The sequence below is a fragment of the Ambystoma mexicanum genome, chromosome 4p (assembly GCF_040938575.1).
Source record: "Ambystoma mexicanum isolate Mex_15411 chromosome 4p, UKY_AmexF1_1, whole genome shotgun sequence".
Taxonomy (NCBI): Eukaryota; Metazoa; Chordata; class Amphibia; order Caudata; family Ambystomatidae; genus Ambystoma; species Ambystoma mexicanum.
In genome coordinates this window covers 255,829,332-255,845,484 of record NC_090927.1, presented here as the reverse complement: position 1 = coordinate 255,845,484, position 16,153 = coordinate 255,829,332, and the positions used below count along the sequence as shown (strand labels likewise).

Sequence of the window (16,153 nt, the reverse complement as noted above, 5' to 3'; positions counted from 1 at the left end):
TAGTCAGAATTGTAGTAACATTGGGGACAATAGGGAATTGAGGTGCAACAATTTTGTTAAATCGCACGCAAATCAATTATAAAATAGAATGGAATCGCACTCCCCCCTTTCCTGTATACCGGAAGAATCGGACTATTACACACACTCCCTGCAATTTCTTCAATTATGCCTCTATGTACCAAATGAGAGACAATACTTTTTAAAGCCTGCTTACCCTCGACCGAAATTTTATACTGCGGTGTACGCGGCAAGGTAACACCTGGTTTCAAGGTAATGTGGACATGTTCAACTTGAAAAATACCGACATCATTATCATTCACAGCCCATAGACATGATGGGACTGTACTCAATTCAGTTGGTAATGGCATGGATACAAATTGCGAAACAGGATTTTGTAGTGGTGAAATTGTCAAATATACTCCATCCGGAGAACAATAAATCACAGCATTCGATTTCTTCAATAAATTCAAGCACAACAAATTCTTGCCGCAATTCTTGGTCAGTAGGAATGGACACTGCTCAGTGAAAGGACCTAATGTAAAGGTCATCGGCTTCGAAACTGGGCAAATCACTGGCGTATCCGAGAACCCTACGGAAACATTGCTTTGTTCCCTTGGCCTTCTTGGGGTTGTGTCTGTGATTGTGAATTATTCGCACAATTATTCCTTGCAGGGCCGCCTATGCCTGGACGTCCCCTCGATCGTCAGGGTACCATTCGATCTCTGCTGGAGAAGTGGGTATTGTGCGCTCCAATGGCCTTCCGTTCTACAGTATGCACATTGGTTAATGGATGGGGGACCTAATTGGGCCTGGCCGTGTGATGCGCATTGTCCTCTAAATTGTGTGTTCCCACCTCTAGCTCCCCTTGTCACTTGCTGAAGCAAAACCCTTGTTTTCAAATCACCTTTCTTTTTCTCCACCTTATCCGTCTCTGCGTTCACTCGATTCTCATAATACTGAGCAATGTGTAGAACCTCAGATTGCGACTTTGCTTGCCATGCGCTTTCAGATGTCATAATCAATGCCTTTATTTCGGGCAACAAACCTAGCACAAACTTGTCGACAAACAATCTTTCACCTGGTTCCGTACTCAGATCTTGTCCACTAAAATCCAAAAACACTTCCTCAAACCTATTAAAATATTCTGTAGCACCTTCCGACTTGTTTTGCATGCAAGCAATGAGTTTGTCCCAAACAATCCTTTTCTCTGGAACAATCGTTTTCAATTTAGTCACAATGTTCATAGGCAATGTTAAAATAATCTGCGGGGGTCGCTCACCAGCCTTCCTATCCCTGTCTGCTTGTGTCATGGCTGCCCATGTGTCGCCTAATCCTAGCACGTCATCCACGGACCTAATATGTTCCCATATATCAGCAGGCAGAATCACAGGAAATAAAAAATCAATATAACCCAATGTAAACACGGATTAATGTAAAACAGATTCAATCTCCTTATAGAATCCAGAAGGATTCTTTCTAATATCTGGAATCGATGGTATTTACTTCTTGCCGGGAAAATGGGACATTGACAAACTGGGAAATGTAATGTGCTTCAATTGTGCGTTCAACACCTCCATCAACGGCTGGGACCTCTACCTTCGGGACAAATGTTGGCGGAACCTCTCTCATGGGTAACTGCATAGTGGGTGGGTCACTCATGGGAAGGTCTAAACGTCTATTAAACAATAGGGCCAAATCAAGAGACATTGCAGTCAATGCAATTTCTGGTGAAAAGCTCTTTTATCAGCATTAAATCAGCCGAGCAACATGCGTTTCGTTTCATACAATCGTCCTGTAAATACCTTGACCATCCCCTGCAACACTTTCCTTTGCATTGCAGCTGTGTATTGGCAAAACGTATCATGAATTTCAATCGGGGAAATAGTGGCATCTGAAATCCACCTGAGGGCATCTCTTATGCAAATACGCATCTCTTCACTAACCTGTTGCGAAGGAGGGAAATACCGCTTCTGGACATACAAGGTTTGCGTTTTATGCTTGTCTACAAGTAATTTGTGCAAACGGTCAAGTTCTCTCTTGAACACAAATATTCTACTCAGATATTCTTGCATCTTCACGCCATTACTACAAGTCCGAGCAAGGACCACCTGATCACACAAATCTTGCGGCGCATCTACGCCTGTTCCCGGAGACAACAGCGTTTTGTTTACTGACCACTCTCTGCCTGGTGCAACCAGATACAATCTGCGACCACGCGACAAGAGGAGCGGTACAAATTTGCATTAGCCTTTACCTTCGGCCCTGCCACTTAAAGGGCCGGGGGCAGGGGTTAGGCGAAAGGGAGCGTATGAAGCCGAGATGAGGCACTGACACTCGCTTTCCCGGTGATTTTTGTGGGGGAGCGGTCTTTGGTCCTTGTGGGGACAAGCAAGGTCATTGTTCCGACACCTCTGTGCTTTTTCCTATGTTCTTTCTAAACCAACGGATTGGAGGACATCTGTGTTACGCCAGCCCCCTCAACCCCCCCATCAGTCCTCTGTTGGAAGCTCGAGAGCAGGCGGGGTTGGCAAGGACAGACAAGCTGCCTACAGACAAGAATAGCTGCGCGATCATGTGCTGCCTACGGATAAACTGAAAAAGCTCAACAGCGAGGCTTTATAACGGACGCTGAGAAACTTTTAGAGAACTATGCCTGTATTTGGGGATGCTCGTACTGGCAATGCTGATGACCAGTTTGATGAAATTAGACATATACAGATGAAAAGATGGTCCTTGAAGGCCAAATGTGTATCGGTCTCAATATTCACATGTATAGCAATATGTTTGATAATCTTATTATTCTATTTGGAGCACTTACATCTGCTTGATGCTATGTTACCAACTATGAGCACTATCACAATGGTTACCCCACATGTCCTTGCTCATACTCTCCATCCTCAGGACGTTAAACATAAGAGGGGGTTATGACGACAACAACACGCATTTGCAGATAATGAACGCTACACATGCCATCCTGAACAAAACCGACTGCTGGGTATGCTCACATCTGCCACAGCATGGGGAAAGGGGCTGGGTTGGTACATACATCCTCTCCATCGGACTACTGCCTGTTATGCCTCTCTTAGGGCGCAATTTTTCGGAAGATGGAATGATAGTGCTACAGGGAACTTAGATGGTACTAACATCAATGATTTCGAGAGACTTGTATTGACACCATTGGGTTGTTCGATATTCTCAGATAAAAAGCAAACCAAACATTGCATCTACCAGACCTGTCGACAGGCTTTCCAGACCCTATCACTCTATGATCACTTTCAAGATGGCTCCTGCGGGCAATAAGGATGCCATACCGCCTTCCTACACAATCAACCATAGCCCACACTCTGTTCCATTTTGTATGTGAAAGAAGGGCACTCACCAAATGGGTACATTTGATAAGTGCGCAAATACTGCTGTCATAGGGCATGAAGACCGACCATTGTACATAGGGGGTCCCGTTTATTTTGTATGCGGGTATGAGGCATACCCATGGTTACCTAGGGATTAGGGAGGTATCTACTACTTGGGGATACTCTTGCCAGGAGTATATCTTGCAACAACTTCTGAAATTTCCAAACAACGCCCCAGGCGGCATGTAGATGGTGCTACAACCTGGGAGATTTTTGGGGATGTGGCAAAATCTTTTGTACCCTTCTGGGGTCAACTAATCAACTCATACAACATTAGAAGATTAGCTAGAGTCTTGGAGAAAACAATTAACGAAACAACAGACATAATGTATAATACGACATTAGAGCAAAAAGCAATTCGATTGGTGGCCCTTCAAATAGGATTGTGCTTGACGTCATCCTGGCAGAACATGGTGGTGCAAATTAGTGGGATACGCGTGTTGTGTTTACGTACTCCCACAATATTCAAAGCGATAAAAAGGTTGCATCTACGAAGTACAGAAATTCATGTCCCCAAGGGTGATATGGAACATTGGTGGCTGGTTCTGGGACATGCTAAGATCCTGGGGGTGGAGGATATTCTCATTCTTGGCCATAATACTCAGCATCGTACTATTCTGTTGTTTCTGCGTGCAGTGTCTACCTGCCATTTGCACCATGATAGGGGGTAGCGGTGCGCAGGCTGTCGTGAAAATCAAGCTGAAACCCGAACTGTCCAAAATCACCAACAATGCAATGGTAGCACAAGATGCCACGATTAAAGAATTCATGTCCATTGACATTTCCGATGAGAATAATTGGTTGTTCCGACAACAACAACTCAGACACTTTATCTGCGGAAGATGCCGTTTTTGGGTGATTCTCTTGGCTTAGGCCAAAAGGAGGCTTTGTGAAAATATAAATGCAACTATACCATCTGATTATGTGTTGGCCTAAGCACACTAAGCATCATGAAACAATGTCACAACATGTGAACCAGAAACCATTGCTCGAGCAGCCGTTTTGTGTAAAGGGGGCCATTTTCAGTTTGGTTCTGCTCTCTGCTCATCATATATATTCTGGTTTTCAGCTTGAGCACAGTAGCCGACCGCTGCTTGAACTTTGAGTTGCTTACATAGTTAGGAATGCCAGGCCGCCAAATGAATTGTTTGTCTTATAATGAGAGAACCTTGAAGCTGTACATGAGCACGGCTAATCAACAAACCCAGGTACCATCCTGTCCCGTTAGGCCATTATAGCAGGCAGCTAGAAAGAATTATATATGGCTGTATGTGCTCCTCCGCAGGAGCAGTTCATTTCTGCTTCAGAACTGTCTGACCTTAGCACAGAAAGATAACGTTAGCTGGTAAAGCAACGAATGCCACCTCGTTATAGGCAACATGATATGCCTTTCTCTATCCAGATGCACCCGGTTCTCAGATAGTAAATTGTCTTGGCCCTAGCGGCAAGAATGGAGTTTGCTACAGCCTTTTTCGCTTTTGGGGACTACTATATTGGCTTCTTCTGCTTTCAACTCCTTCAGCTGCTCCTGGAGATTCCCTTAGGCATCTTTCAGGGCTTGGGGCTTGGATTTGGAGCATCTTTTGCTAGCCTCTGCGTACCAGTCAAAATACGCATCCCACAGTCTTTGATGGATTTTAGGGCCTACAGAACTTCTCTTAGATGGGCAATTCTATCACAATCAAACATACCTTCTCTGGGAATTGCTCTGTGATGTTGCCCCTTGAAAAATATAGTGCAATTGATACTGAAATGTACAAGTCTTGGGTGAATAATCTGTGTAAATAAAGTAAGCTGGACTTCCTTTAGCAAGAACGCCACCTGCTTCGGCTGACATTTTCCAATTCTCACAGCATCCGGACAGGATTTACTTAGACTACCATGTCACTCTTCCCGATGTTCCATGCTGTAGCACGGAGACACTGCTTGACCCAACAACAGCTCTTGGCTGGTGCTCAGTTACCATGTCCCACGCTATTCTGTCAAGACCCAATCTATATTCAAATAGAGGTCCAGGGACAGAAGAGGGAAAGAGACATGGGTTACACACACATATATAGATTATATATGGTTTTCTTTCTTCTAGTGCACTTTTTCTCCTTCTATTTCACACATCAGGTACTTAACACGTGGGATATTTTGTGCAAATCATATGACCAAGCAACTAGCTGTTCCGAAACGCATTGTTTTTTGCGGCCACTTCCCGTTTGTTACTGAAGGAGCAGCACGACATTTTAAATCTTCATATGGAAATAAAATAGATTTTTAAACCCATTCCGTGGATGCTGGCGTTTATCAAACTGGAAGATTTTCTGTTATAGTTGCTGTTGAAAAGAGACTGACTGGGAGTGCACCTCTTTTTGCCTGTGTGTACACTCTGGCCTAAGCAGGAATTACACGGCCCGCGGTCGTGTAGTTATGGTTAAGTTGCTAAACTCATAGGAAGAGCAAAACAAATATAAAAATAGAAAGAGGACTAGACAAGTGTCTGTCCCATCAGACTGCATGGAATTGGGGAAACATCCCTTTTGACCGGTCGGACTATACAGATTTAGGTTTACAGGCAACGATTTTTCTAATTTAACATGCAGTTGGAATTGAGCAAAGAGGCATAATCCCTGCTTACCAAGGAGGCTACGCCAAGATTCTTTATGCAGGAGGTGAATGTACAGAAAACTGGGGAGGCACAATACTTAGGATTATTACTTAAGGTTATGGCTACGAGTAGACATTTATCAAGTGCACATTAACCACTAGACAGCATGGCGCTACCTGGGGAAAAGAAGAAATCATTGAACAAATAAGTGAGTTTTCAAAAGCTAGCTGTATGCCAAAGAAACGTCTGATACAGCAGGCAAAGGACGCTCATTCCAGATGATTGGACCAAGTACAGAAAAGAAGCAGCAACCCATGCCACCTAGTTGCAACAAATATACGATTGACCAAGACTGGGTAGAAGAGAGCAGCGAGTTGGAAGGGATAAAACAGAGGACTTTCTTTTCGAGAAAGCAAGGACCACTTCCATGAAGGGCCCTGTGGATCAGACACAGGGACTTCAACTTATCTTCTCACAGAATAGAAGCCAATGAAGTTTTGTAAGGGGACCTGGAGGGGGCTGGACCCGCCAATGCAGCGTTTTGAAGTATCTGGAGACACCAAAGCAGATAGTCGGGCAACTCCGAGGAAAGGGAATTGCAGCAATCCAGCTCGAAACACACCATTACAGATACAATGTCTCTAAGATTGGAGAGATGGGATGACCAACTTTCCTCAAAAACCTAAGAGCAAAAGAACAACTGCTGAATAGAGAACATGAGCACAGAGTTAAGATGTTTAATGACAAAACGTGCACACACCGTTTATTATGTGGCAATTGAGCTGCAAAGTTGTATAAAATCTTGTAAGGTCCGAGTGATTTTTGCACAAAACCTACAGGTAAGATTTGAAACCTTAAAGGAACAGCGTTTCGTTCACCCATGGTTGATAAAGGAGGCATCAATGTGTGGGGTAGTACACCTATTATTGAAGCACTTACAATCCGTTAGGCACTTCAACTAGATGACCGTAAATAGTACCCTGGATCCCCACTATGCTTTCTATTTGGGGGCTCTGTCATCTTCCTTGGTAACCTAGGAATACACGTCCGCCATCAATTGTAGTCGATTGGCCCCACGCCCAGAAATATGACCCTGTTCTGCCCCCATCAATAGACAGATACTCCATACCCCACATCTGTCAATATGCTTTGCTAGTGAGGCACTGAGGAGGAAACAAACAAAACTAGGGCTCACTAACCAATAAGGGCAAATGCCAAAGAGAACCAAATATGTATGTATTTTGAATTAGGGCCGTGGGGAGCGACATGGCATTCCACCATTTGCCAATTTGTAGGCCATACGAGCAGTATGGCTCTAAAAGCTGATAAAGGGCCCGGAAATTGGCCATGTGACTCCCCTGGTCACGGCAGCGAGCTGGAATCTGAGCATGGTGCTTTCCCTCTCAAGGGAGCGTCGTGCTAAGAGCCCCACCACTCTCGTTGCTATTAAGCCCCACCCTCCCGTCAGGGGCGCACCAGGCTGATGCAGCACAGCCACTACAATCCCCCGCTCCTTATGCTGCCACCCCCACCTGCTGCAATGCTCATCAGGCTGCACCTGCCAGATACTGCCCGGCCTTTCCTCTTAACCCCCACACCTCACCTAGACATCTGTTGCTTTGCCTAGTCACACCTGGCAGACAGAGACTGGCTTAGTATACTAAGCTCTGCTCCTCCCCACTCTCTCAGCACCTTAGAGGCTCCTGCCAGGCACACAATCCTCATCTACCAATGCAGACACTATGCACTACTACCTGGAAACATAATCCATAGAAGACATCCAAGTCAAGATCTGCATCGCCCTGATCGACACCTGAATTTCCAGCGCCTACCTCAAACTAAACACCACCACGATAGAATGCCTGCTCCTCACCAACACTGTGCACCTGCCAACATCCAAACATGGCTTTCTGCCATGCAACTTGAGGGCTTCACGCTGCAGCCAACACCCTGGAGCAAGGTTGTGGGATTCCACATAGACTGCCACCTATCTCTCAATAAACACACAGCAAAGAAAACTCAGGCCGCATGGTACCAACTATCTCGAGCCATTCCTACCAGACAAAACAGTCAGATCCATCGTCCAGTCCCTGTTCCACCTGGATCATGGAAACAACCCATTGACCCACAATCCACCTAGCAAATACGAGACGCATCTTCTGTGCCACAGCCAGTTTCATAAAAAGGTCTCTGAAAAAATGTTTGTTCATCTAACTCCACTGGCTACCACCAAAAGTATGCATCACCTCAAAGCCGGCTACACCATATTCAAAGCCATCACCATGCACACTGCCCAATAACTGGAACGCAAATGGCCTACCAAGAAACTCTTAGCTAGACGCAAAATGATACTGCAAGCAGCCAACGTATGTCTGTCAAGTGGCTGGGCGATCTTAATCAGTAAATATGCAACACGTGAGACATTTTTTAAAAAATATTTGGATATCACAAGGTCATGGGTTCAGAAACTATGGCGTTTTTTGTTTTGTGCAACAAGAAATTCCATCACGGTGGCCATTGTACAATTTCTAGTCTTTTTGAATATCATGCCAACTGTATGAGTTTTCTTTATCTGTGTTGAAGCAACCATAGTAGATGAAATGTCCGAGAATGCTTTATGATCCAATCGTTTGTACCTATGCAGCTGTATTTGCATTTTCTATCAAACATCCAATGTATTATGTGGATCTCTTAATATGGATACTCGACAACTGGGGAGGTAAAACACCATGAAGACTGAAATTGTAGGTTATCCATCTTGTTGTGAAGTACAGACAAGTGTGCTTTTGAACATTACCTTAGATTTTACTTGTATTTTTGAATCCGTTCAATTGATCCTTTTAGTTTAGAATTCTATTAATAATGTTTATGCTAGTAGATTTTATATTTTTCCATTTTAACATGATTGTTTCTCTGTAAATTGTAGAGATTGTATATTGGAAGGCTGGATTTATCTTGTTCACAGTAGTCAGCACAACCTAGGAAGTTGGAAGCTAGCCAGACCACAGAAGCAAGAATGCAAAAAATTATCAAGAAACAGGTATTTTCAGTCTCTGCCTCAAGAGTGTACAACCTCATACTCCTCAATGTCAGACTACCTCCAAACTCCATACAATTAATAAAAGAAATCAAGAACACTCCTCTGCAATGAGCACCTTCTCCCAACCCCAAAACATGCATCCCACCAAACCTACCCATACCAGTATCCCACCTGGCAACTACCATTGAAGGCCCGCCCACTTGTTACCCCCACACACCATTTCAGCGTTGTTCCCCAGTCAAATATTCTCTGCTACCCTAAATGGTGTATGACTGTAATACATCCTCTGTTGAAAGGACTTTTTCCCCTGTACTGTATGCATTCAATGCATCATTGCAACAGCCGTTATACATATACAGCACTGCATTGCCACCCAATGCGAGGTTTGCACTCCATTACCAATTATAAAATAAAGAACAAACAGATAATGAGTTATTTTTTTCTGAATAGTGTCACTTCGGACTCCCATTTGTTGCAGATAAAGCATAGAGAGTAAACGATCTTCCCAGTGCCACACACTTAATAGATGAAGCACTGCAATTGGGGCAGTCGATTACATACTTTTCAAGTTCTAGCTGTCCAAAATAACTTAAATGTTTCCTTTCAAAGCTACATTAATACTGGTGTTTTGAGATTATTTGCAAAGTTCACAATTCACATTATAATGCAACCTGACAACATATACATATTATAGAAACATGTTAAAAACAATAAGACTTCGATTTTTCCACATTCCGAATATACAACTGCAAGCAAAGCACCAGAGTGAAAAGTAATGCTCGGATTACTTGCCGGTAATCTTCATTGCTCTTATTCCTACTCTTCCTCGTCGCAGTACTTACATTATGAGGCCCCTGCCTGACACAGGACCTTCTATTTCTTTTATTCTTTATAACTCACCCCCTTGACCCACATCATCCAGTTTAATAGATCCAAGCCAGATCATGGGACCTCCCCCGCAGGGAGGGGGGGGCTACACTGCTGAATACTGTAGCATAATATCGCACTCTGTCACCATTTACTACACTAGGACTTTAAGCAGGGCTTTAAGTGAGCTGGAGCCTGCCGGGGCTGGGCCCCAGCAGGCTCCGAAGTCTCGTTTTGTGGCGGGGCCATGCCTGGGCCCACTAATCTCCCCTGGCAGCCCCGGTAATTACACGAAAAGGCTTTTTTTCTATAGCCTGAAGCTCTCGCTCGTGTGCGAGAGCTTCAGGCTTCATTCAGAACAAAATGCCTTCCAGCCATAATGGTGGCGCCACACCTGTGAGGCATCCCTTTAAACAAGAGATGCCCGGGGGCCGGCACCACTATTATGGAGAAAACGTGAGGCCGCTGGAAGCAGAGGCCTTGTTTCCTAAATCCTGAAGCTTAGGGCCATTCGCAGGAGTTTCAGTCTTTAGGAAAAAAGGCCACTGCTTCCAGCGGCCTCACCCTTTCAGCCTTAACGGTGATGCTGCCCCCCCAGCTGGCGAGTGCCAGCGCCACCATTAACGCTGAATAGGCGAGGCGCTTTCCCCTGCCAGACAAGCCAATAGAAAATAAATGCAGAGATTGGCACCCTCTACAAAAGGCTGCCTGGCAGGGGTGCCAGTAGCCCATTGAGCCGGGGCTAGTCGGGGAGCGTGGCCTAACAGGCATGCAGGACCCCTGCCATTAGGCCATGTCTCCTTGATGAGCCCCGGCTCATTTTGTAGCGCCACCTAAGGCACCAACTTCAAGTGCTGCAGTTAAGACACAGTGCAATTAAATGATTTGCCCACGACCACCCGTTTTGGTTGTACCAGCAGTGTTGCAGTATGCGCTTAGTTATGTAGAGGAGACCACCCCTGTTCATTTGTACATGCTCTTCTTTAGGCCACGCCTTCAAGTTTTAGGCCACGCCCATCAGACAAGCCCTCCGTCCTCCAAGTGACCCCCCCCCCTCAATTTCTTACCCCACTTAAAGCACCGACTGTGACGAATGGCATATAAAAATGAAATGGGAGATTGTACGCCAATCCTCTTTAAACTTCGAATGGTTGAAACGTGCGCCTGCAGATTTGTTTGAGCAATTGGCGTCAACCTTCATTTCGTCCTCCTCCAGTTGCCTTGCCAAAGAACATGAAGAATTAGAAAGCTCCGCCAACGTGACGGGCAGCGCGTTTTCTGATGACTTTTCTAGCACGTTGTGTGAAAGGTCCTGCGATCAGACAACGGAAATCCACGTTACAAAAGGAAAAACACGTGGGTGTAAAAGTGCTCCTCCACCCGTCAGATATGTTATGATTCAAAACTAAGTTTAGACAGACGTTTATGTCTGAAGTTAACATAATAAGCTTACATCTCAGAGAGGGGGCAAACAAGACGGGGGATGTCTTATGTCGGGCATAGAGATGCACTTAATTGAGCCCACACGAAGAATAGTTTCCAGTGCTATGATTGGGAAAGGACCGAACTCCAGACATTTCACTCACTCCGTGGGGGATGCGCAGTAAAATAAGCGAGACGTCCAAAGCCTGTCTCCTTTCCCCGCCCCTAGCAGCGTATTGCGCACTTTTAAATAAGTCCTCTCTGAAAGCTCTACCTGCAGCAGCAGCCCAAAACATACGCCGTCTGCTCCTGGGCGGCGGGGCCGACTTCCTCCAAGGGCATTCTGAATGGTGACCCTCAGCATGACCAGCTGACAGCGCAACACAACTCTCCTCGTTTCGGGGAGCAGCACTTTCCCCTCAAAAGACAAAATACACTGAACAGCCACAACGGGGAACTTGCAACACTTTCCCACAGGCTTATGCAAACAAACGTTAAATCATCACCACCTCCTACGTCCATTCAACCAAATACTCACAAGTACCGACACGTCCAGAATGTAGTGTTTTAGCACATACAGGTCGGTGCTCATACACATACCAACAGGTGTATTTAATAGCATTTACTGGGTATTGTAAAACGGTAGCGACTAGTTCTCGGCCATCCGAGAAAAGGACCATAACAACGGCCCGCCCCCTCTTCTTCACGTGACTCTGATGTCATCCGTGTGATTTCCGGAGTAGCGAAGCGCTTCCGGAGCACGTTCAGTGAGCGGGCCGGCGCTGAGCGGGCATCGTGAACGCTCTGGCTGCTGTGCTGGTGCAAGTCCAACCGGACCCTGCCAGCCTTTAGCTTGCAGCGTTTGGGGTGGGTATTTTCATTTAGACGGCAGGAACGTTTCTACGAGGCCCTGGAGCGGCAAGGCTGCAATTTTCTTCCGGATACAGTGAATGTTCCTACAAGACACCCCTGTAGTTTACATTTGGGAAATTAAAGGGTTGGTAACAAAGTGCAGTAGCAAATGTATGAAAATATAAAACAAATGTCCTACATTCCCACACGTGTCCTGTTGAAAAATGTACCTCATGTGTTGGTGCACCTACCTGGGTGCAAATGGAAAAGGCTAAACCACTGGTAACCCAAGTGTTTCAGGAGAGCAGACTCCCGTAAGAACCCACAGAGGTCTGACTTGTGCAAATTACACTAGAATGTATTACCTAAAAGCCCGGCAAGGCCTGAAAGAAAATAAACACAATTTTCAGACATTTCCAACCTAAAAATTACTGAAACATACTGCCAACAACACATGGCCTACCTTCCCACAGGTGTCTGGATGAAAACAGTACCTCATGTGCCGGTGTACCTACCTGGTTGAAAAAAAAAAAGTGTTGACCATCTCCAAGTCCAACGGCAGTCCCAAGGAGCACTAGCAGGGTCTCCATCCGTCCCCTGAGGGGAAATTATGTAATGCTGCCTAGCCAGAGCTCCAGGATGGCCGGGGGTGATGTCCCTCGCCTTGGATGACTCTACCATGTGGGTCCACCATCCCCAAGCGCTGCGGCACTCCCAGGGAGCCCCGGCAGGGTCCCCGACCTTTCCCAGATGGAGAAGCTGTAACACAGGCCAGCCAGAGCTCCAGGATAGTTTATTCCTGGCCTTGGGCAGCTGTCTCCCATATGGAGTGACCATCTCCAAGTGCAGCGGCTGTCCAAGGGAGCCATGACGGTTACCTTCCCTGAGGGAGTGGGACCCTTCTGGGGCTTCCTGGAACTGCTGCTGGGCTGCGGGATGGTCAACCCACATGGGAGACAGCCGCCCAAGGCCGGGGACATCACCTCCAACCATCTTGGAGCTCTGGCTGGCCTCTGTTACAGCTTTCCCCCACCAGGGAGCCCCGGCATTGTGCCAATACCTCCATGAAGGGGAAAAGCTGTAATGTAGCCTAGCCAAAACTCAAGGACGGCTGGAGGTGATGTCCCTGGCCTTCGGCATTTGTCTCCCATGTGAGTCCACCATCCCCCAAGTGCAGTGGCAGCCGAAGGAGGCCCGGCAGGGTCCCCCTCACGGAGAGAAATTGTATAATGCATCTCAGCCCAGAGCTCCAGGATGGTCAGAGGTGCTGTCCCTTGTGTGGTTTGACTGTCCACCATCCCAGCAAGCGGCTGTCCCAGGGAGCCCTGGCAGGGTCCCTGTCCTTTCCCAGAGGGAGAAGCTGTAATGCAGGCTAGCCAGAGCTCCAGGAAGGTAGCGGTGATGCCCCTGGCCTTGGGTGGCTGTCTCCCATGTGGGTTGACGGTCCCCAAGTCCAGCTGTAACACAGCACAGCCAGAGGTGCAGCCTGTGCTTGCGGACAGTCAACCCACATGGGAGACAGCCACTCCCAGGTAAACACCAATGTTTTGCTGGCATGGTGGGAATTTGTGGCCTGACCCTGCATTTGTGTCCCAGCCCACCAAAATACCTCCCAGACTGCCCAATCCCATAGAATAAAAAAACTACTTGCATAACGTTGCAGCTCCTTGCGTAAAGAAACCTGTAAACAAAACAAAAAACATTCATTACCTATGTTCAGCCCACCAAAAACCAATCATAATCATCACGCTCCGATCCCTGACCCCCTTTCAAGCCATCCCTGGTGGTCTAGTGACCCTCATACCCCAGTAAAAACACATTTGCCCCTTCCTAGGGACCGATTTCTACTAAGACTATTAGTGACCATAACACCATTTAACAGTATAATTGTAGGTTTAATGGTTTTGGTCGATGGTGGGTTGGGGTCAGGCCATATGTGTAGGGGGTGGGTGGTGGCGGGGCGACCTACCCCAAAATCTGCCATAAAAAAAATGAGGTACAAAACATTGGGAAAAAATTCTACTAGTTCAGGTTCAATTTCAACACATAGATCCATAATTATGCCAACGGCTAAGATATTTCACACTTTGGTCCAATTAAATGGTTATAATAAATCTTGAATAGGATAAATATGTAAGAACCATGAACTGATAACTCGAGTAATATAATAAATGAAAATAAGGCCTACTTTAACAATATAAATACATTCATGGACTATAAATGACTGAAAATATGAATCTGTCAATGAAAAGAATTACATATTGAGTACAATAATGAACTGTGTGACAGCATAAAAAAAGGAGAGAACTGACCATGTGTCTAGGTGGACATATAGGAATGGAGCTACGAGACCCTGGGCGGGGGGAGGGGGGCTGTACCTTCAGAAAGATAATAGCCTGTATAAAAGGTATTCCCAAGGCGTCTACCCTATCCACTTTATCCTTTGCAAGGTACCAGTCTGTAATTCAAGACCTGGTAGAGTTTTGAAGAATGAACAACTCTGCATTTGAAGGACAAAAGGTCTGTGGGTATCGTCTTTGATCCCACTAAAAGTACATTTGAATACACAGTCTGCAGGATGGACTGTGGAAAAGACCTACTTGAGCTTGGGTATGCAATGAAGTTGGCAGATGAGGAGGCTCAAGGTTGGCAGTTATTGTGCAGCTGCCTGCAGGAGGCACCATGGTGGGGTCAGGCAGCTACCATGACAGCACTGCTTGACTTCAAGTTGGCAGCGGACAATTTATAACTGATACAATTCACTAGATCTGAAGATGGTGAGTTACTCAGAAGAACCAATCACTTTGTCACGTACACACAAGGAGTTGGGCACATTAATTAACACCCTTCCTTTTCCAGTATCAAAAGGGGCAGGACTATGCAGGGAGGCTTTGTTAGAAGGCCTAGTATAGGAGTTTGGAAACAAGCGTTGCAGTAAAGATCGGAGTAAAAGAAGAAGAAGTAAGGCAAAGGGAGTTGAAGGAGAGTAAGATTTGAGGTGGATGAGAAAGGAATGTGAAGATGCGTCAAAAGAAGGGAAAAGGGAGAGCAGCGTGAAGAGGGGAAAACTAGCAAGGGGAAAAGGAGAGATGGAAGGTGAGACACAAGATAATGGAGGAAATTACTTGGAGAACAGTTTAAAAGGTACAGACAAAATCGGTGTCGGAAATGAGGGCCACCGATGGAGGAACATTTTTGGAAAGGTACTGAGGAAGAAAAGGAAGGTGGAGGAAGGAAGAAGTGCAGAAGGTGGACCCTGATAATAAGGTAAATGCTGTGGAAGAAGGCCTGTGTCCATTAAGAAGTATGCTAGCTTGTGCCTAGTTGAAAATCTTAACCTAATAACTAGCCAATCAAAAGTAGAGAGGGGTATTGGAAAGACGAGGAGGAGTGCAGTACCCTGGGTAAACCAACTTGACTGTGGTTTAACTCGCAACACCAAGCCGAGTGGGCCTCTCTTCGGTTTCTGGCCCTGCCGACGCATCACATCATCAGTTTCTGGCCCCTGGAAGGGCCTATCTTTGTCTTCAAGCCCAGGAGTGCCAGCGCATCTTCAAGACCAGGACAGACAAATGGTCTTTCTGGCCAGGAGAGCAAACAAATCTTCATGCCTAATTGGGCCAATGCGTCGTCAATCTGAGGAGGGTCAACCCATGGTCATATAGAGCACTAGAGGGGGACTAACTGAACCATTCCCACTTGGCAATACAACTCTAGTTGAGTAATATTAGAATACGGAAAGCGGCCATGGGAATAAAGTCCTCTAGAGGAAAGGGGGACTCCTTGGGACTCCTTACAGTGTTAGGAATGTCAGCAGAGGGATTGCTATGGGTGTGGAATGTGAACAGAACACTAGAAGAGAATGCAAGTTGTATGGTGGTTGGTGTAAGGGTGAGGACAGAGAGAGTAGTTACACCATGAATATGAACTTAAAAGAAGTTAAGTCACACATACTGCCTGTGTTCT

General features: G+C 46.0%; 1 protein-coding gene across 5 annotated transcripts in view; it reads right to left on the bottom strand.

The window, feature by feature from the left end:
* Positions 1–12,053, bottom strand: part of MMUT (methylmalonyl-CoA mutase) — a 641,762-nt gene extending 629,709 nt beyond the window's left edge. The window contains exon 1 of one of the 5 annotated variants that reach the window (XM_069605779.1): positions 11,874–12,053. Coding sequence is in view for 1 of the 5 variants with exons in the window: in XM_069605784.1 (XP_069461885.1) it covers positions 11,874–12,015 (142 nt within the window). In the remaining 4 variants the exon portion in view is untranslated. Of the gene's footprint in view, positions 1–11,609; positions 11,733–11,873 lie in introns of those variants that run through there. The other 4 variants (XM_069605780.1, XM_069605782.1, XM_069605784.1 and 1 more) reach the window with 4 other exon arrangements.
* Positions 12,054–16,153: the final 4,100 nt, after the last annotated feature.